At 36.1% G+C, this 23,429-nt stretch overlaps 1 protein-coding gene across 1 annotated transcript; it reads right to left on the minus strand.

Annotated features, from left to right (window-relative positions):
• Positions 1–209: 209 nt before the first annotated feature.
• Positions 210–19,304, minus strand: LOC128992640 (zinc finger protein 2-like). Its single transcript, XM_054416325.1, has 9 exons — positions 19,123–19,304; positions 16,244–16,495; positions 15,194–15,374; positions 7,729–7,859; positions 5,972–6,123; positions 4,387–4,584; positions 3,575–3,742; positions 1,274–1,466; positions 210–626 (listed from the first exon to the last, which is right to left on the minus strand). Exons 1-9 carry the CDS (start codon positions 19,240–19,242, stop codon positions 309–311), a joined length of 1,713 nt encoding a protein of 570 aa, XP_054272300.1. The 5' UTR covers positions 19,243–19,304; the 3' UTR covers positions 210–308.
• Between the last annotated feature and the right edge of the window lie 4,125 nt (positions 19,305–23,429).

Below are 23,429 nucleotides of genomic sequence, written 5' to 3' on the forward strand. Positions count from 1 at the left end.
CAGTAGGAGTATGTGGAAAACGAAAGCAGGAAAGTAATATATAAGAGCTTTGCTTGCTCCGCTCAATCATTTACAAAGGAAATTCTCGTATACTTCTATTTAATTAACCTTCATAGTCCCGGTCTCACGGGACAATATACGTTTCATTATTTATTTCCTGAAAATAATCACATATCACTGTAAGAAACTCTTACCCAATGTATTAAATACATCCTAATGTAATTGATTAGGAAACTTGTACATTAGCACCTAATAGTAGTAATATCTAAAATACAAAAGTAGATCTAAATCTAGATAGAGAGTGTTTGCTACCTATGCTGCATCATGTCCAGGGAAGGGTCTAGGTGGGTAAAGGAGAAGTACTGCTGCAGCGGGGCCCCACTGAATGTGTTGTGGGGATGGTAGGTGGTGGCGGGGAACTCCTCGTACAATGGTAGAGGGTCCAGTGTAGGCGGGGGTGCTGGGGGTAGTGGCGCCGGGGGGTGAGACTTGGTTCTGGACTGTCGGCTGGTGTTGATGCCGTGTCTCCGCTTCATGTGCTTGTTGTAGTTAGGCCAGTTTGTGAAGTGGTGTTGACACTCCAGACAGGAGTAGGGTCTCTCCCCAGTGTGTTGTCTTCTGTGTGTCTGTGGACAATATACATATTGTTGCAGTAGTGTAGGTGGGTCTGTGGCCAACAATTTTGTAAGTTGTCGCCACTATTGTCAGTACTATTTGTGAACTCTATTGGCTCGACCCTCATTTTGCAGTCAGGCACAAGGCCCATGTTGAGAGACAAATGTGAGAATAAAGGAGGTTCCCAACCTGAAGTTGTAACCTTAATACAAGGATGATTATCTATCATGCTTTGTCTCACATATGCAGTTCCAGATAATGGGCAACAAAATAAATAAATGAAATTAATTTGGCTCTGTCTAGTATCATATAGAATTGTCAGCTGTACTCATAGAGCTTTCTTATCTGTTTGTACCAGTGTTGGCTTTAATGGTCATCCCATTACTAATACAAAAATTCAATGAAACTCAAAATTTCTGAAAGAATACGTTGTAAGGAACATCAAAAAGAATATTTTATCCAACCTACAACCTTGGCCACCAAAATGAATTAATATCATTTCAATTTTTCATCAAACCAAATCTACTAAAATATGAAATTACTCACTTTGGTTAGGATTAATCAAATTTCTAATTTAAATTGGTTTTGTTAAATTGAGTTTGTTTAGGCCTAAATGTTTTGCTAAGACTTAACAGTGTTCCTAGCCCCTGCAACTCACCGTAAGGATACCCTTAAAGCGGAACGCCTTGCCACAGTACTCGCAGGTAAAGGGCATAGCTCCAGTATGTATCCGTAGGTGTTCCCTGAGTGTTCCTCGCTCTCTGAAGGAACGCCCACAAACGTCACACTGATGCGGCTTGGCGCCCGTGTGTACCGAGTGATGCTTCCGCAGCTGCATGGCTGTCTTAAACCTGCAACATAGAGATTGAATAAGTATTGGGCCTACTAATCTGCAATTGTTTGTGAAAATACATTTTATCAGTCAGGATAAAGGAGACTATTACACCCGACTACCCATAAGTACATTAGCATACCGTAAAGGTACTTTAATATATTGCGTTCGGATCGGAGGTCTGTGGATTTGGTAAGTAATTTAGTAGACTGTTTATATTATACAGGGTTGGGCAAATGTGTGGATTCCCCTAGTTAACTTTTTAACGCGTTGCAATAGGAAAACCTAACTCGACACATATTTACAACATAAGAAATTGCACTTTTTAATCAAAGTTACAACTTTGCCCCAGCCCCCAAAATGGGGTATTTTAGGGGCAGCCCCAAATTTTCAAATGTAAACACCTATCATGTGACCCCTCATTTTAAAGGGTTTATTAAGAGAAATTGAATGGCGCAAACCAGAGGTCAATATCACACGCCTAATCAAAATGGCAGCCATTTTAATTTAACATGAGCAATCATGATAAAGTCTGGACACCCCCAGTTAACTTTATAACGTGTGGCAGTGGGAAAACCAAACTCGGCACATGTTTACAACATAAAAAATGCACTTTTTCATTAAAGTTAGAACTTGTACCCGGCCCCCAAAATGGGGTATTTTAAGGGCAGCCCCAAATTTTTAAAAGTAAACACCTATCATGTGACCCCTCATTTTAAATGGTTTCTCAAGACAAATTAAATGGCGCAAACTAGAGGTCAATATCGCACGCCTAATCAAAATGGCAGTCATTTTGGAATATCCCCTATTAATTTTTTAACAGGTTATAGCAGGAAAACTAAACTCAGCATACCTTTATAAAAAAGAGAATTCACCTTTTGGTCCGTATTAAAATATTTAATTTTTAAAGTTAACTGGGGGTGTCTAGACTTTATCATGATTGCTCATCTTAAATAATTAAAATGGCTGCCATTTTGATTAGGCGTGGGATATTGACCTCTGGTTTGCGCCATCCAATTTCCCTTGATAAACCCTTTAAAATGGTGGGTCACATGATAGGTGTTTACATTTGAAAATTTGGGGCTGCCCCCAAAATACCCAATTTTGGGGGCTGGGGCAAAGTTGTAACTTTGATGAAAAAGTGCAATTTCTTATGTTGTAAATATGTGCCGAGTTTGGTTTTCCTATTGCAACGCGTTAAAAAGTTAACCAGGGGTATCCACACATTTGCCCAACCCTGTATTGCCAGCTTTTAAGCTATTTAAAATTTGTACGACAGTTGTCTGTTAATTAAGGTATCCAAAGAGCTCCTTTCACAATGGAATAAACTCATTTCTAATCAAACTCTTACACATGTTCTTTATTTCCCCCACTAATCTAGCCAGAGCCAATGAATAAAAATCTTTTAAGAAGCGAAATGCTCATGGAGAATAGTCAGAATCGAATCTTGCCGCCAAAACGAACTTCGCTCGGCTGCCCCTAAGAGTAACCCCTATAAGAGCGCCCCTAAAGATAGGGCACACAATGTGCCTATCTTTCTTTAGGTCGATACTTTGTCTCACTCTCTCTGGCTCAGTCAGCTGACTTGGTCACGCATTCCCGATAGTAGCGCCTTCGCTACCTAGCAGCGGCAGCGGGAAGTATCCGAAATTCAAATATTCCCACTTAAATGGACTGATTTTTTACAAAGTCATTGCACTTCTTATAAGGTTAGAATACATTGCCAGTACCCCACCTGTGTTCTTTCAGAAGGTATAGTTATAGTAGCCCTTAATGATGGAAGAGAAAATCTACACAACTGTTGAACACAAATTGCAGTCTGTGATTGAATTAATAAAAAAAACCTAATTCGCTTAGCCCAAAGAAAATGCACAAACACATTACAGACATTTATCCTTTTAAATTGCATGTACAATTGCCTGTTTTCTACACACCTTAACTAGGCCTAGGTATATATCGTAACTTTGTAACTTGATATCTGTTACCTGTTAAAACTACTTCCAATTGTAGGTAACCTTTTATTTCTATGACATCTTGGCTGATGCCTCACATTATTGTTTTTCACATTTCTATTACTGTGTGTATTCATGATTTACCCCCCACACCAGTTAGCTCTGGTCCACTTACGACTTGTTGCAGAGTTGACATGTGAAGGGTTTGTCCTGAGAGTGAGTCAACATATGAGCGTCCAAGTTGCCCTTCTGTATGAAACTTTTGCCACACTGGTCACAGGTGAAGTTCCTGATACCCGTGTGGATACGTTTGTGAGTCACTAGATTTGGCTTGGTCGAGAACCTGTTAAATTAACAGTACAATCAGTATGTTGTATTCGCAAACTGAAATACTAAAAGAATATTAACAGATTCAATATTCGATGTCACTATACCCTACGGGGGGCCACCAGTTGACCGACAAGATACTTGGTCGTTTGGCCACTAGACCGTCTTTTTTAATTAAATAGATAAATACTGAAAACCAGTACATTAACAAGTTATTTCATCGTCAGTCCAGTTGACCGGCCTGTAAAACTAAATTATTATATACGAGAAACCAACTGGTCGTTAATTGACCCGACCGACATGCCACTTGCTCGTCTTTTAGGTGGGGATGTGTTGAGCGGCAGTGCCAGCGGCACGCGCAGCTGTAGAGGGCGCTGCAGGCGTACCAACTTCTGTATCTTGTAGCGGCGGTTTTTACCAGATTTACTCCGACAATTTTCAGCTATCACAATGCAGCGGACTAGTGAGGTTTTTTTATTACGCTTAATTGTTTGTTTCTCAATCGATATTTTTTTATATACAGTAGAGTGAATTGGCTAACTTGGTAAATTGGCTGTTACGTAAATATTTACGTTTACATGCATTGTTAAACAACGTATCTTATAAAGGATGATGTGATTTAATTGTTAAATTAAAAAACTAGCTTGCTTTACTATTTACCTCTTATTGCACTGATCACAGAGGTATTTGTTCTTGACGTCCTCAGGCAGATGGCAGCGTGCGTGGATGTACAATGCGTTCTGATGCCTAAACGCCTTCCCACACTCCTGGCATGTGTAGGGACGAGAGTTGCTGGAACATCCTGAGTGAGAGTCCAGCACTCGCTTGTTGGAGAAACACTTGCCACACTCCTCACAGCTGCCAAACAACAGATGAAACCATAATTAATGTACAACACACCAAATCACATGTGCAGATCACAAGAAAAGTGTGAAAAAGACGTTCACTGAAGTACAGTACAGTTTCTTGATGCAATGACCCTTGGTCCATAAAATGAATTAAACCTGTTAAATTAGGTGATAGGCTGAATATTGTAAATGAATCCTATAATTTGTTGTACATAACTCATTGGTTGGTTGTACTCATCGAATTATATAACAAAACTGGAACACCGGGTAGATAGGAGATTTGGGATAAAAAGCGCGCCGTTTCAGCAACCTTCCCCCACCACAAAGGTGGACTCGACGCAGATATGTCAGTTCCTTAAGCCGTGCACGCGGTTGTTAATACGCTCCTGGCCGTGCATACAATAGGTTGACTGCAATGAAAGTTATATATTCGGAATCTGTATTAACTGTAGAATCTGACAGTATAAATATAATCTTATTTAAATCGTAATTCTAATTTTAACAACTAAAAATGTTAAACAAATATCACACCTTGACATGAAAAAGTTACTAAGCGAGGATTTTTTTTATTTTTTGGTCAGAAGCAAACTTTAAGCGACAAAACTGTAGCTAATGAGATGATCTTCAACAAATAACCAAGCAATTTCATATAAAATTTTCTAGTCGTGTGTAATGGAGTAATTAGTAACGCAGAGAGGTTCTTTATAAATCGCGCCGGCGATTACAACTCAGCCGCAGCCCATTACCGGTATTGATATTTATCTTCTGAAAATAAATAAATCAAATCCATAGAATAGTTGTATTCTTTAACTTATATAAAATATTAATAAGGTTAAAATTTATTTTGCTTTACAATGATCGAGTATCAAAAACACAAAGAGTTGCTGGAGTGAGGCGGTTGGTGCGACAGAAAATCAACCTCGTCGCGCTATTAATCACTATACTACAAACAAACTGCACACTTAATTGTAAATTGCTCGATCACATGTTAAAAATCATCTCTTCAACTACAACTTTGTCGCTTAAAGTTTTCTTCTGGCCCAAAAATAAAATACTTCCTCGCATACTAACTTTTTCATGTCACAATCAAGAAATTTTTGACTCTTTTTAACTATGGAAATTCTATTTCAAATTAAAAGTAAAAATTGTTTATACCGTTAGATTCTGCATTTGATGCAGATTACAAATATATAAACATTATTGTACTTAATCTTTGTTATTGAAGGCTAGGAGCGAGTTAACAACTTCGCGCACTATTCCATGAATTGGCTAAAATCCGCTGGGGTCCCCCATGGTGGTTGGGGAAGGCTGACACAACGGCGCGCTTTCGTGAACACGTACCTAGCATTCCAGTTGTGTTATATAATTCGATGGTTGTACTGTGCAAATGTGCATACCTGTATTTTAGAAGGCTACGATGGCGTTTGATGTGTTGAAAGAAAGCTTGAAACTGTGTATGATCCTTGGAGCACTGTGCACACACGTAGTGTGGGGGCTGCTTGTGGACTAGCTCGTAATGATCTCTTAGCTCCTGAACACTCGATACATCCTGCAAGGTCAATACACAATGCATCAGTTGGCTCTGGTATGGTTTGTGATAGAAGAAAGCCTGAAGTAAGATAATCAAATATGAGAAAAACTTGATTAATAAATGCATGGTACAGTCTAGATTAGTATAATGTTGTGTGGGTGTAGAAGAAAAACCAAAACCACATTGATAATTATGTCTCCACGATTTCACCGCTATTGCGAGAAAAGACAGGGTTATCTCCTCAATTGTAAAAATTGTTTGTTATTTCGCTGCTAAGAAGGGTGATGACTGATGATGATAGTGTCTCTGTGACTGCTAATTATGTTGATAATGTAACCGCAATTGCAGAAGATGATTATGATTTTGCCCCTATTGCAGGAGAATATGGTGTTTTCGCTCTGGTCATGGGAGATGTTTACGATTTCGATGCTCTAGCAGGTGGCAAAGACGATGTTGCTGCTATCACAGGAGATAATAACAATAGTGCCACGTCCACCAATTACTGTCATGATGGCATACAACAGTAAAATAAAGACCAAAAATGTATTCTGTTTGTCATCATAGCAAATTGAAATAATTAATTGTTATTTTTAAGGGGGGAATCTTGGGATTCATCGATTGCAGAAGTTGTCTGCCATGTTTGATTCATTAAAAATTCACAATGTCTCAAAGTTTCCGTTATCGCATGGGGAACTTCTATACTGCAAATGCGGTAAATGATTACGATTTTACCACAATCAAGGAATATTGTGGATTTGGTATTGAAATCAAATTCACACAGAATCACAATTCTATATTAATCAACCGTGAGTTTAGATGTATTGAGAATCGGAATCAGCTTATCCCTAACATTAAGGTTTTTAACCATAAAAATTCATAGCTCAATCTATGGTTGAAAAAAAAGACTTATCCGTGGTTTTAAGGTCTATATAAAGTAAGTGGGCAACCTGTAATAGTTTTGATTTACTGACTGTTAAAACTCGTAAAGTAGTATAGCAGTGAAAAAAAAATATTACAGTTCCTTTACCTTGTTTCATAATAAATATACTTGACTAAGTACAGTGGAGTCCCGATAATCTGAACTTCAGTAATCCGAAAGTCCGCTTAATCCGAAACCAAAAAATATATTTTTTTAAATATATAAAAATTTTGAAATTTTTTTGGAAATTTTTTGAAGTTTTTTGGAAATTTTTTTGAATTTTTTTTATAAAACTTTTGACACAGTTAGCTGTACCTCGTCAAAGTATTCTGTAGTGGCTGGGCAAGATAGACTTTTTTGTAGAGTATTTTAGTAAAATTTCACCATTTTTGTTATTACTCTAACATTTTACATTTTTGTCCGCCAAATCACAAATGGATTTTACTAAGTGATAATGCTGCAGCCAATAGGTCTAGCCTTAAGTAATGTGAAAAACAATCCTGGGCTCGTGCCTGCGTCCGAAAAAAAGTAGTAATAAGTAAGACGAAAAAAATTTCAAAAAATACAAAAAATTAAAAAAAAACAAAAAACGTTTAATCCGAAATATTTGGTAATCCGAAATGGGCCTGATCCCAACCATTCCGGACTAACGGGACTCTACTGTATAACTATAATCGTGTCTTTGGGTGCTTGGTACACCTTACCTGAGAACACTGAGAACACACCCAAGGATATTGTTGCCACTGCTTGTCTTGAGCCATTAACTCTTCTATCTCCTGATCTGTCAGTTCCTCTACCTTTTTCAGCTTACTTCGCTTTCTCTTCGTCCCACTACCTGAAATTTGTTATAGGCTCTTTAACATCAGATGTGCTAACAGAATCAATTTTACTTAAATGCTAGAACAAGACAGTTAGCAATCAAGGACAATGTTTACTGCGTGATTAATTTTTGTCTCCTACAATTTCATCCCAATTTATATTATTTCCTAATTAATTTTATTTAACCTCTAGGGCACTAATAGTTGTGCTAAATCATTATTATCTGTAGTTGATGTTAAAGTGAGTGATGGAAAGCTAGGGAAGTGCATAATGCATAGCAGACACACCTGGTTTTTAGTCAATTTGTTTTCAACTAGCTGTCAATGTCATGGGTAAAAACATCATTATGACTTGGTATATTGTTTGATAATTAGTTATTTTAGGAGTCAACAAAAAAGGTTAAACTATCTGATGTTCACTAACTGATCATTGTAATTATCCTTTACAGGAATTATCCAGTGAAGGATAATAATTACGATGATCAATTGAAATTGACACATGGTGGAAGTAAGACAGGTGTGCTATTCAGCCGGACGAGTTTGAGACCGTTCTGCGCATCACGATGTGACGTCACCTCGGGGGCAAACCGCCTCGCACGCATATATTACTCAGTATGACGCTGCTCGATTAACATCAACATTTTAAACAGTTAGAATTGGGAACAAATTATAAAACTTGACATGGATATCAATTATAAGTGGACGATGTTTGTTGTGAAAAAATAGTTAGTAATTGTACAAACTTATACTGTTAGACGCGTTATTTCCTGAGATATGCGTACCGGTAGTTATATGAGCCCGTGATCTGAGCGCGCGCTGCAAGTCGAATCAGTTGCCATGTATTAATCACGCATTGCCCTCCAACAAATAATTTAGTTTTATGAATATAGTTAGTAGTGGTGATATTTTTATTCCTGTGTTTATATTTTTATGTGCGAAAATTTCAGTACGAAAAAGTTCAGTTGACTTCAGTAGGTTTTTTTCTGTTTTAATACGGATTATTTCGTAATAGTTCACAGAGAAGATATAATTTGTCTTCTCTGTGAATAGGGTTAAAGTTGCCAAATAACATTTAAAGTGTTGCAAATCGTTATTGATAAACTAAAACCAAAGTCTGCATATAATGGTTTAAATAATAAATTCTCTTTAACGCAAAGAAATTTATAACATAGTATATAAAATATGTACTCGGTTTAAAATAAGTTGGTGGTTAAACATTGTATTTATAATCAGCAAGCATTCAGTGATTAAAATATAAAATTGTTTCACTCTTGTAATACCATAATAGGCTTTAAAAAATTGTGACATTTGACTTAAAATAGTTTACAATACCTGCATATAGCAATCCTTTGTTGCTGCTTTTGGCAACTAGTTTCGGTTCTTCTGAACCATCATCAGTCCTCAAGGTGTCAGGCAATCACTTCATTTGAAGGTCGTTAACATACAGAGTTCAATAAATAACAGTGAATGAATGAACACGCACCGGTGATAAGAAGACAGAGACAGACATCATAGACCACCTTGACTGCTAGTCTAGACTTTACCCTCAACCCGGTCATGATTGATTATGTCAATGTCCCTTTGTGTTTTTTGTAAACGTGTGTCCGTTCCGTGTTATCTTGTTTCGTACATGTTTTATTTATTGAACTCTGTATGTTAACGACCTTCATATGAAGTGATTACCTGACACCTTGGGGCCTGATGATGGTTCAGAAGAACCGAAACTAGTTGCCAAAAGCAGCAACTATGGATTACTATATGCAGGTATTGAAAACCATTTTAAGTATAATACAGTAATCCGAAGGCTAATCAACTATTTTTAAATGTAACATTTCAGATTAACTCGACTGCTAGTATCCTATTTCAGCCCGGTTGTTATCTATGACGCAACTTTGGCTCGGAAGCGGGGGTGTGGGAGGGGGGATGATAACGTGTTGTTTGTTTTGAGCCGGGGTCTGTAACTACCAATACCAATAAATTGTACTTATTAAATGGCGACTTACAAGAGGATGTTGTCAGAAGATATCTAACGATACGAACCTATATCAAAATCAACAAATAAACAGAAAGCTAAGACAATGTAATTTTGCAAGTGACAATGAAAGAAAACTTCTGAAGAAACTTAAAAAGTTTAGAAAAATCCAGAGCTGGTAAATGTTTTACATGTTTACTTTCTAGTGGTAAATTTTGTAACAAAAAACACTCAAAAATCACCTAGCCTAAACTGTGGGATTTCCACAGTTTAAATAGTGGGGGCCATCTTCTGAAAAAGACCCAATTATTTAGCTTAATTTATTTTAAAGGGGGGTACCAATAAATAACTGTTACTCATAAAGTGACGGTGTACAGATAATTATGAAGATGTCTGATTTGGCCATCGTGTAGTGCAAAACCAACTTCAGTAAACCTTCACTAAAGTAAGTTACAATAGCCTATAGGCCTACTATTACCATTAATAATACTCATATTATATTACTAGCTGTGTACCCGTTCTACGCACGGGGATCTTATAATATTCAGTTGAAACCTTCTTATATAACGAACAGCAGTTGGTTTGCATATTTTAAGATATGCTGGCCAAACTATTATACATAGCTTCATTTTATGTTGTTTTTTGTTGTTCCGGATCGGTATGACAATCAATAAAAGGTTAAATTACCTCTGTGTCTGCCGGTCGATCCTATAACGGTAGGCTTACTTTTATTTTTACTATCTGATCTCGTTTGCATGGCTCAATCACGTCCTGGTTGAAGTTCGTTCGCTACGCTCACTCACCTGTATGTTGGAGCTCGTTCGCTGCGCTCACTTTCCTTCAGGTTAGCTCGTTCGCTACGCTCACTTGCCTTCAGGTTAGCTCGTTCGCTACGCTCACTCGCCTCCAGGTTGCAAATTAGCTGTTGTCATAAATGTAAAAGAAATAATAGTGCTAGTGCTGCACCCTGTTGGTAATCCTTGTAACTTTAATGCTATTGAACATCACAGAACAGAACCAACTTGTTTAATTGAAACAGCTGTTAAGATTCAATAATTTCATTTCTCATAAGGTTAACATGGGCTTCCAGAAATTCCACGTCAAAAATCGACAAAAACTTGATTTTCAAGGGTTTACTGTTAAATATCTAACTGTCTCATATTCGATGAAATACGTCTAAAACCATCTCATATATGTATAGTATTTGGAAAATAAGTTTCAGGCGGGACAGTGCTATAGTTATTGAGGAGTAGTTGTAATAAAGTGCGTATTTTAGCGTTACCAAGAGAATGACAGATAGACAGACAGACAGACAGACAGACAGAAATTGAGATAAGGTTTGATTCGGTTTCTCTGACCTATGAAATGTAAAAATAACCAAAAAGTTCATTATTCTAAGCAATGTACAGACAAAACTCTAATTTTATTTATATAGATATTCATATTAATCAGTCGTTCTTGTATTCATATGTGTCAATAAATCCTACTCAAATCAGAACTAACCATATTAAATTAAATTAAATAATCACATATAGAATTGGTAAAAATGTTCCAACATGGTAGACTACGTGTTAATATGATTCCTATAAATTTTGATTTCAGAGAATGAGAGAATCAGTGATATGACACACAAGGAAACAAAGGTTTGTGATTGTTTTTACAACATTGCCACATCTAAAGCTATTAGGCGACTACAGTTATATCAGCTAACAGCAAGAGTGAAAGTTACATAGCTCGAGGGACATTGTTGTCAGGATTATCATCTACATTGCTTAAGCTGGGAAAACTGAATGGCTACCGACTGAAACATATCAATAAAGGGTGTGATTTCAACATCAATAAATCAACAATGTTTGGAAAACTTTGAGTGGTATTACAGAATTTTGCCTTCTAAAAGGTATTTATAGGTAAAAACAGACAGCTTGGTGTTAGAAATGTATTGAATAATAAAATTGCTGGATTATTTTTTATCACAAAAATGTAAGTTATTCAGGTCTTAAACATGACAGAAAAGTACAACAGATTGTTTTAAATAAAAAGTTTCGGGGATCCTAATTTAGACAACAATTTTGGAGTGAAATACCCAATTAGGCTAACTTATATTAGATTTAATTGTGGCTGTTGTATATTTCATAACTTATATTGTAAAACTACATTTTATAGAGAGCCTTGTGGACAAAATCTTCTCGTAACCTAGTTTTACAAAATTTATTGGGTTCCTACCAAAAATGTTTTTTTACACAAACTAGGTTATGATCAGGTACCTATTCATGTGAAGATTTATTTAATTTTGTTTTTCTTTTCAGAAAAAAACCAAACTAATATTATTAGGCTAGGCATATTAGGAAAATAAGTGACAGTTAGCGGAAAGTTTAGGTACAGTCCTAATCATCACTTTTCTTTATGTTTTTTGGGTCCCTGAACACGAATATGAGGTTTGCTGACAGATATTTTGCCCGGAACATTGGTTATTTTGTGAAAAACCTTAAAATTTTGGCACTTTTTATGGTTTTTCGGGCAAATCTCGGTAAGCATGGGCTTTTGAGAAAATCCTGCATTGTAAAATTAAAGATGACAAAATTTACTACAAGTTTCATATGTAATGTTTGTTTCTACGACGAACCGTTTCGCCACTAGAGCACACTAAAAAAGGCCAGAAGTACAAAAAATTAAAAACATTGCTAAATGCTGCCGTTTTACATTACGTTTCCATGGAAACAACCCATGTTACGATAATTTTAACTATTTATTCATGATAACAAACTAAAACACACTTAAAAATACCACTGCCGCAGCTAACCTGCAGACTAAGCGAATTTCCATTTCCCTGATTGGATTTACACTAAAATGTCTCCTTAGAAATATCACATTTATTCCCTATTTAAATAAAAATTTAACGAGTACTTAGGTTTGCTGCAACGGGGAGGGTAAAAAGGCGTTTTTTGTAAAATGTAATAATTTAGTATGAAATGAATGCATTTTCCAAATTTGATCAAAATATGTTCATAAACAAGCAAACTACAACAGTTTACTTAGTCTTCATAAGAATAACATGGGCATTTTAAATTTATAGATTTTGGAATTTTCTCCGTAACCATTAGGCGCATAACGTCGCTTTAATATACTAAACTATTTGTTTTTTTAAGCTCTACAAAATGGTATGGAAAGAAATCGCTAAATATTAAGTTTATAGGGTCAAAAATAGGAAAAACCAATTTTTACCCCATATAACCCCCCATAAATCCCTGTTCCTATAGTCCGATCATGCTGGTTCGCGAACTCGTTCGAAGAGACGTAGGTTTACACGTTTGTCCAAATTTTCATCAAAATCGGATGATTTTTGCTCGAGTTCTCGCCCTAACGGACAGATATATGAATTTGAACGGATGGTGTTTTAGGTCTCTAGGGGCCTCAAAACGAAAAAGTAAATCGGTCCCGGGTCCAGGTCTCACCATGAGTACTACGGTAATAGCTTATTCCCTATATGGGAAATTCACTAATAAACCAACTAGTGTGTCTTCTGACCGGAAAACTCCACCTGAAAGAAATACCCGTCTTTTATTTTATTTTATTTTCGTGGTTAGGGTTTATTTTCATTTTTGGTTTTGCCCAGCTTGATAAATACTTATGGAGACTAAGTACTGTTGTAGTTTGCTTGTTTATGAACATATTTTGATCGAATTTGGAAAATGCATTAATTTCATACTAAATTATTACATTTTACAAACAAACTCCTTTTTAACCTCCCCGTTGCAGCAAACCTAAGTACTCGTTAAACTTTTATTTAAATAGGGAATAAATGTGATATTTCTAAGGAGACATTTTAGTGTAAATCCAATCAGGGAAATGGAAATTCGCTTAGTCTGCAGGTTTGCTGCGGTGGGGGTATTTTTAAGTGTGTTTTAGTTTGTTATCATGAATAAATAGTTAAAATTATCGTAACATGGGTTGTTTCCATGGAAACGTAATGTAAAACGGCAGCATTAAGCAATGTTTTTAATTTTTTGTACTTCTGGCCTTATTTAGTGTGCTCTACTGGCGAAACGGTTCGTCGTAGAAACAAACATTATGTATGAAACTTGTAGTAAATTTTGTCATCTTTAATTTTACAATGCAGGATTTTCTCAAAAACCCATGCTTACCGAGATTTGCCCGAAAAACCATAAAAAGTGCCAAAATTTTAAGGTTTTCCACAAAATAGCCTATGTTCCGGGCAAAATATCTGTCAGCAAACCTCATATTCGTGTTCAGGGACCCAAAAAACATAAAGAAAAGTGATGATTAGGACTGTACCTAAACTTTCTGCTAACTTTTCTAATATGCCTAGACTATATGGACAATACAGTGGAACCTCGATAAGAAGACCCTCAGTAACAAGTGGCCCTTGATAACAAGTGTAATTTTCCAATACCCTTGATTTTATATTGCCCTTAAATGCATATTATTGCAAACCTCAATAAGAAGTCAACCTTGATAGCAAGACATATTCGATCATCCCCACGAGAGTCTTCTTATCAAAGTTATACTGTATTATTTTCATGAACTTGCAAATGTACTTTGATTTGATGTGTTATTATAACATTTATTATTTATTTACAGCCCAAATCATACCTCTTTTTTATGACATCAATATTTTCGGGACTAATCCAAACAAAGTTTAAGCAGTCAAACATTAATGGTAAACCAAAAGCTACCAAGATAAATTAAAACATGTCAAAATATTTATTCTCCTTCTCTTTTTTCAAAAAGTTGACAAGTGAAATAATTTGCATATCCGTTTAATGACCCGTAATTTGCATACCTATCTATTAATAGGCCTACAGTTACCAAGCTTATTAATAGATCATTATTTTATTTACATCAAAACGTTCCTTCCTTAGTTTTATAATAATTTATACGAACTACTTGAGGAATTACATGGTCTAAAAATATAACTAATTAATTGTACTCTTAAGGTAAGGTAGGTTAGAGGTAAGTTTGACATGTGTGCGATCGAGTGAGCGCAATGCTTCGGCTCGGAGAGTAAAAACACCGGCGGCGTGCTGCAAAGAATAAGCAGAGCGCATTTGCCGGGCCGTCTGTGGCTGGCAGTGCAGAGAGAGGAGAGGCAGTGGTTGTGGGGGGAGGGTTGAGAGGGTTGTGGGGGGAGGTATACGTCATGCCGTTACGTGTGCGCGTGCTGCACTGGAGGCGGAGCCAGATCAAGTTTCAAGCCTCGGCCACTAGGAGCGATACTGCATGGAGGGTTTACTCTACTAGTTCGGCTGAAATCGTTGGCGATGGATTTTAGCACACGATAGGATGTCTAGTGTAGATATAAAGTCAATGCTAATAATCTACAAATTGCACAAACATAATGTTTAAGTGAGATACTGGTACCTGGTTCATTCTCATCATTGGGGACTTCTACCATTTCCTCCATAACCTGGTCGAGGCCATCCTGAGATAGATCTCCTGAATCTACTTCCTCTTCGTCGTCATCTTCCTCTTCCTCCTCTTCTATATCATCTTCTAATCCATCCACCTTTTCTTCTACCTCTTCACTCACAGCACTTATTTCCTACACAATAAATCTATTATAAATTATCCCTTACCAATATCCATTAGAGTAAAATACTAATATATTGTAGTCTTTGGTTATTGATGTTGACCTCAAGAGGAATTCAAGGGCTCATTATTTTCTGATTAGCATAACCACTACCCTTGACCACCACAATGTCTTGAAACATCTTATCTGACTTATTTTGTCATTCATGTGCACTGATATCAGCGGTGCCCTAACTGCCCCTATCTGCTTATAATGAATCGCCAAAAATCAAAACTAGGCCTATGTCTTTTAGCAACACTGCTACAGCTTCAAGTATTACAGTATCATTTTCTACGATTCCTCATGTACAAAATTTAATATTGAAGAGAGACAGAACACGCATTGACAAATAGATAGGCCTACATAAAACACAAAAAGCTATACATTTATGAATCAGTGTTACGGTGTGTGCATGCGTTTGGGTTCACTTTAAGGTTTAAACTTAAAGGTCTACCTCAACAAAATAATATAACTTAAGCTAATGTTAAACACTTTTTAATAGGGTATTTGGTAGTCTAAATCTTTAAAAACTATTTAAAAGATACTAAGCTTTTTTTCCCTACAATGTAAAACCTTACATACCATATTGAACTTCAAATGGATTTAGGTTTGTTTGGGGGCCCAAAGAAGAGAAAAATTCTCCGGCGAGAAAGGGTAGAGGGGAGTACAAATATCTCGCAGGGCCTATAGCCCATAACATGCAAACAAGCTTCGGAGCTAGAACATTTTAACTTACAGTTACTAGGATGATAAATCGCCTAATACTAAATTAGACTTCACTATGAGAAGATTTGGTTATCATCTTGAACACAACAAAATTAGTAGGCCTAGCTATTCCATACCGGAACAGGAACAGATACAGTGACGTGATGTGTAGCAAGCGCCTGATTGGTTGGAGCTGGAAGGGGAAGTAGCTCTACAAGGCTATCTTCCTCCTTCAGTTCCGAGGTTTGACAGACTTCCTCGGTGATGGGGAAGAGCCGATGGAGTGTCATCTGAGCCATGTGAGTATCCTCAACAAATCGATAACAGTCTTCCAGTCTGGAGCAGCAATCCAAACATACCATCTTAGGCAACGGATCTTCGGGATACATCTGAAAAGATACAACCTAACTCAGTTTGAATTTATACCTTTTTCAGTTAAGCCTACACACTGATGGAGAGACGAGATTCAAATACTGGATGTTTCTGTAACTTAAGCGCAAAACTGGAATTAAATTTGGTATTTCCAATAGCCTAGGCCTATGTTTAAAAAAAGTAAAACTTTCTTTGAAGTAGGGGAAATTTATTTGAAATAACTCAGGAAAAATTAGTCAATACCAACCTAAACATTGGTTTTGTTTAGGAGGGCAGGTAAGTGTTTATGCAGATTCGCGGCTCCATTAATTATGTTAGTTAGCGCAAGTTATCTATTTGGTGTTTAGCTAGGTTGAAATGGTTAAAAATGCTAGGAGGCTACTGGAGACATTACTTTTAACACTAATACCGAAAGCCCGGTCTGAGAGGCCCACGGGAATTTTCACAAACGCATTATGGCAACACTGTTTACTTGGGAGATTCAATTCCCCCAATACCCTCCCCCCTTTTCAAAATGGGGTCAAATGGGGTCTCATAGACCGGGGGTTTCGGTTAACGTCAGCCTAGGTAGGGTTTCGGTATTAGTGTTAATAAACTGAAATACACCAACTGCTGCACCTAAGGCTAAGTAGGCCCTATTTTACAATAACCCACTAAGTTTTAACTAAGTTAGACTTATCCCCAATATGCCTAAGTATTTAACTTTTCAAGGAGGATTAAAAAGAAGGCAGAGGATACGCGTACCGTAACCGGGCGTGGATTAGGCGTCCGGCAGGACTACTGTCATAACCTAACCTAACTAGGAGAACCTAACTTGCTGATATTAAAAAATTTAAAGAAGGTTAAATTCTGTTCATAAAAATTATAACTGCCTCAAATGCTAACAAAATATACAGCTTGTGACATCTAAGCTGGCACTTGGCCGATCGCCACTAGTAGCTAGTTCAAAAACATTAGGCCTATGTCCCGTCATGCAAGATGCATCAACTGTCCTCGCGAGCCATATGAAGGCGCTCAAGTACATAATACAAGGGGAGTCAACCCCATGAGGCAGCGGAAATGTTTGCAGTCCGGTCTTTTCCCTACCTCCACCCTCCTCCCGCCAACACTGCCCGCGCAAGGCCAAGTGCCAGCTTAGATGTCACGAGCTGTACATGTACAGTTAAGAAGAAATGTCATTCTAAGCAAAATCATTGACAAAAAGTTAGTGTCACCGACGGGATTCGATCTAGATAAGTTACCGTACCTCTTGTACATCAGGCGAGTACTCTATCTATTACACCACGAACACCGATGGCTGTACACCGTAGTTTTTTTCTTTATTTATTTGGCGGTAACAACCATTTACAATATATGCTAATTAAATTAATATGCTGTAATTAACAAAACAATAGTATGATCATTAATTTTAAAGGCTAACATTGTTGTGGTAAGCGTTACTTAAACATTATGACATATTTTTTACAATATTAGATATAGAATAAAATAGTATGTAACTTAGGCCTAGTGAAAGTACATGCTAAACTACACAAGATAAATATTTTCTGAATGGCTACAATGCAAATTTTTTTGTGATGATTGCAATACATTTAACAAGACAAAAAAAACATTGAGAATTCACTACAAACAACAGACATATTAGGCCTATTGCACAGCCATAGTAATATACATGAATATAGTTGAACAAGACAAAGAGAAGAAAAAAAAACATTGAGAAAGCACCGGACATTGACTAATTACATGTCTCCAGTGAACTAGGATTTCCACAACAGCTCATTTACAGTAGGCCTAACTTTAAAGGACTTAAGTTATGGCTAGAATTGAAGAAATCCACTTGCGGTGCAACTGGACTTCCCAGTATTTGGATGCGGACCATTGTGGAGTTCTGTGCATAGTTTGTACTGGATTGCTGTCTGCCAATGAGGTCCTTGGATCTAGTTGCTTTTGGTACGTGGAAGTTTATCCTACCAAGGAGTTAACTACAATCCACCAGTCCCTTTAAAAGCTTGTAAAGTTTAAAGGAACAATAAATCCTGAGTTTCACGTCTGGAAAACAAAGTTGGTAGATTCATCTGAGCAGCCAAAACATCCAAGGGAACTTCCATGAAGGCAAATCCAAGTCTGAGTCCAGCCAATCGTTGTGGTAACTTAATGGTGTTCCGGGCCCCCACAACCCGACGGTAACATCACTGAACCGGATGCCTAATCCAATTTCGGTTACCGGACGCGTATCCTCTGCGTAAAAATAAATCATACTAGCTTAGCCTAAGTTTAACATACCGTAACGTTTGGCAAAAGTTGGGTAGATGAGGTAGGTTGGCTGGTTTAGAGTTTAAGTTAGGCTAGGCTAGATCGCAAGTGCATTTGGCTGGACTAAACTTTACCCAACAGGCACTTAAGTTAAATTAGGCCCATGTCTTCTGGCTTTAACCTATTTCCTGAATGAACTCCTGGATTTTAGTCAGACATTCAATTTATTTAACTAAGAATTGTGGTACAAATTTGAGTTCAGTAAGTAAGTTACTGATTTACATTATTAGTATAAACTTAGGCCTAGGCTAGCCTGTACTAAGTTTGTAGCTGGTAAAAAATATAAGTTAGAACGTTTGCTGTTTAACCTAACCTTAAATTTTTTAAATCTCACCTCAATTTGAAGACATTTGCCAATCTTAGATTCAATACGAAGTTTGTGCCCTTCGTCATCATAAATTCCAACAAACAACTCTTTTTTGTTAGCACATAGCCGACAAAGTTTTGCGTCCATTTTAATAATAATATTTATTTACAAATTCACAGCCTCAACATTGTTTGTTTACACTGGTTGCTTTAACCTTCAATTTCACAGAAATGGAATACAGTAACCATCAAAATTTCTCACACTGACACTGTCACTTCAAACGTACACTTCCCTTCAGAAGTGTTTCGTTGCGGATGAATACGTCGTATTTGTTTGATACTTTTTATTGTTCTTCTTTGTTGTAAAAAGGCTAATTTTCGTTAACAATAATTAAGGTTCTGTTTAGTTTATCTATGCAATTGTTAAACGCTAATATAAAATAATTCGGTTGAATTAATTAAGGAACTATTTTCTTACGCCTAGAGACGGTCGGTCAAACTAACCTGTGCACTGTGCAGTTTACGCATAAAAATAAAAATATGACGCCGACAGCTGAAATGTAATTTTATAGTTTTCAAATCTGGTTCAAATAAATATAATTTCAAACAAAGATCCAAACCATGTTTCCAACTCAACTTTTTTTAGTTTTAAGTTGTATAATAGCTTTTTTACATATAATTAAGTTGTTTATGGAATGTAACGGCCTTTCAGACAACAACAATGAATACAACCAACCATTGTTGAAATAATATATGTAGCCTATCTTAAACTTTTCCTCCCTAAATGAATTTACTAAATTTTAATAAATTATAAATTATTTATTTATTTTAATGCTATGCAATTTAGCGTCCCGAATGGACATGAGGACCATGAGGTGTAGGTGTAGGTAATAATTGAATAACTGTTCACGAAAGTAATGATTTATGAGCTATATGCCACACCACACTGATATAAGAAATTGAAATTAATTAGCCTATGAAAAACAATCGTTGAAAGAACCGATTTGCAAACTAACTTATGGAAACATAGATAAGTCATGGACCCCCACCTGGCCCACCAAGTAACTTAAAAGAAAAATAGAGTTAATGTTTTTTAAACCTTAAGCGCACACATGTTTTTTTTACGCTGGAGCGCACGGGGGTCTAGTGGATGTGGATCCCAAATAAAAATCGGTATACAAAAAATTTTTTGATATAAACATACAAATACACAATGTTTAAATCAGCTGGTATGTTTAAAGCAGCTTATAGAAACACTGTAGCAGTATACACTTGACCGGGTAAAATGACGGGATCTTTGCCGGCCTGTGGGGCAGAGCAGGGGTAACTTAGACACTTCTGATGTTTTTCCCACCGTCCTTGGGCCTTAATCTTTAAAGTGAATCCTCTACAGCCCTTTTATAACCTCCTATAAGCTTACGGAATTAAATATATAGATTACAAACATTAATTTTACTTTACTTTTACTTTACTTAGTGATTGTAGATTTCAGGTGGATGTAGATTTTTGTGTATGCGACAGTTTTTACAGGCTATTCGGCATTCAAAAACCTCAATTTTTTCGGCATTTGAGTAAAACCGTTTACCCACAAGGTAGTCTGGGCATTTCACTTCGGCCGATGTCCGAATAAAATGCTCACTCTGCGACGTGGGAATTTCACACTTTCCACATCGCGAAGTGGGTGACGATTTTGGACTAAGTCATAGTCTGAATTCGGTGTTTGAGAGTAACGCATACAGGGTGTTCCGTAACTCTTTAGCCAACCTTTAAAGCTATTATTTCTAAGTTCATAACTAATGTAAATATCACATTTAAATCGTCTGTAAGTCAATGGTTACTCACAGAGCCGCCATTTTGTGTTTTTCAAAAATATATTTTTTATCAATAACTGTAATACCTTCAAGACCTTTGGAATATTCCATTAATCTTAATACTATATAAATAGGATAATAATTTTTACATAGTTGAAACATTGTTTGAAAAAAAATCTATAACTTGCATTTGTCATTCAATTAATTAATGAATTCATGTTTTTAAATTTACAAAATCATTTGTGTGATTTTTATTGAAACCTCAACTTCAACACCATTATATAACACTAAAGCTTCATAAGGAAATCCCCTTCAATCATCACATTTGAATTGGTAAATAAGCATATGAAAAACCAGAATGACACTCATCCAGAGTGAATTGTATAACGGCAAAAGATATATCATTGAAAAAATAACTGCCTTATAATCTAATCATAAACATTTACAATACATTTCTTTGAATACCCAGGATAGGTTTTGGGAACATATTAAAGATAAATCTATATATCTATACTTATTTAATACGCAAGCAGATTTTTTGTGACAATTACTCCTCCGAAACTACTGAACCGATTGTCATGTTTTTGGTGTCATTGGAAAGAGAGTTACGTGAAGTTGTGCAGGAAACTTTCTTTTTAGGGAAATACTGAGAGAGTGAGGCCCTGAAGCTCTTTAAAGTTTTTAATTTCTCCATAAGATTAACATTGGAAACAAAAATTGTTATGAAACTCCAGCTGTTGTCAGAAATCAAAAGTGAGAAGAAGAGCATGTTAATTATAAACAGTTAATAAGTTTGCTAATTTAACAGTACCTACATACATTTGCTGACTTGGTTGAAATTTGTTTTAAAATAACGCCTGTAATATTGCCAGCAATTGCTCGAATTCGAGCAACAGGGACACTAGTACTTATTTAATATGCAAGCATGTTTTTTGTGACAATTACTCTTCCGAAACTACTGAACCAAATTGACATGTTTTTGGTGTCATTGGAAAGAGCGTAACGTGGAGTTGTGCAGGAAACTTTCTTTTTAGAGAAATAATTAGAGAGTGAGACCCTGGGGCCCTTTAAAGTTTCGTATTTCTCCATAAGATTAACATGGGAAACAAAACTTGTTATGCGACTCCAGCTGTTGTCAGAAATTAAAAGTGAGAAGAAGAACATATGTTAATTTTAAACAGTCAATAATTTTGCTAACTTTACAGTTTGCTACAAACATTTACTGACTTGGTTGAAATGAAATATTTACTGTTTGAATTCGGGTTGGCGTAAATATTACAATGGAAAAAAGCGAGAGAGCCTGGATAAATTGATATATTCTGTTATATGTACATCTTGAATATTTACATAATCTTTGGGTCGAATCTTTTACAGTCATCAGAAATTATGACCATTATTCCTTTTAAAATAACGCCTCTAATACTTAGAAATTGCTTGAATTCGAGCAACAGGGACACTAGTACTTATTTAATACGTAAGCAGGTTTTTTGCGACAATTACTCCTCCGAAACTACTGAACCGATTGACATGTTTTTGGTGTCATTGGAAAGAGCTTAACGTGAAGTTGTGCAGGAAACTATCTTTTTAGCAATTAAAAGTGAGAAGAAGAACATATGTTGATTGTAAAATTGTGACAGAGAGGTTATGCAGAAAATCAGGTAGTTAATGGTTATTTGGTGCTATTAAAGTAAAGACTGAAATTTGGAAACGTACTGGCAACAATGAGTGATACCATGCGGACTGCATTATCATTGACAAAGACCAACATGGACAACCTATTGCGACAATAAGTGGGAAACATTTTCTACAATACACTAAAAGCCAGATCAGCTTTTGAAAAATGATAAAATATTTACAAGAAATGTTGATTATATTGAACTGTTAAGAACATTGTGAGTATCATCATTAGTTACGTAATCTTTGAGTTGACTCTTTTAAACTCATCGGAATTTATGACTTATTGTTCTTAAAAAAGTTATTTGTTTTTAAATAACTTCTTTGCGATTGCTCGATTTCGAGCAAACATGTACATTAGTAATTACTTAAAGACAGGAATTAATTTCGAAGGTGATTTTACAAAGAGTTCTCTGAAGAATTTTAAAAGATTTTACCTATCTTTATGAATTATTCCTCTAGCATTAGCAACCCATTTCATATGTCTCTGTATAATCCATTTTAATTGTCTCTACCTTTTCCAAACCCACACAAATTTCATTTCAAGTGACTTTCTTTGAGTAAGCTATATATAATTTTAGTTGAAGGAGATTGCAGGAGCGTAGAATGGAGTGAATGATCTGTGGGTAGCTTTTTGTCGATTCTTACTTACACATTACGAGTTAAAATATGAATAGTTATGTAGTTTTAACAATTTAATTTTATCTTATACAATTTCATGTTAATTTTAAACATTTTCTGTTCATTAACATTTATACTGTAAAAACATAAAAGTGTAATTTATCTTAAAAGTACCGGGGGACCGAGCCATGGCTCGGTTAGTCTATTTCCATGTACTGTAAGAGCAATA

The sequence above is a fragment of the Macrosteles quadrilineatus genome, unplaced genomic scaffold, assembly GCF_028750875.1.
Source record: "Macrosteles quadrilineatus isolate MER2022 unplaced genomic scaffold, UCM_ALF_1.0 Scaffold_4__1_contigs__length_99947679, whole genome shotgun sequence".
Lineage (NCBI taxonomy): Eukaryota > Metazoa > Arthropoda > Insecta > Hemiptera > Cicadellidae > Macrosteles > Macrosteles quadrilineatus.

Bases quoted from the DNA above. Each gene is read 5' to 3' on its own strand.
- LOC128992640 (XM_054416325.1), bottom strand. From the start codon at position 19,242: ATGGACGCAAAACTTTGTCGGCTATGTGCTAACAAAAAAGAGTTGTTT. The intron at 7,860-15,193 runs GTACCAGTATCT...AACAAATTTCAG, and splicing joins CAATGATGAGAATGAACCAG to GTAGTGGGACGAAGAGAAAG. The intron at 4,585-5,971 runs GTATGCACATTT...GTTGTTTGGCAG, and splicing joins CGTAGCCTTCTAAAATACAG to CTGTGAGGAGTGTGGCAAGT.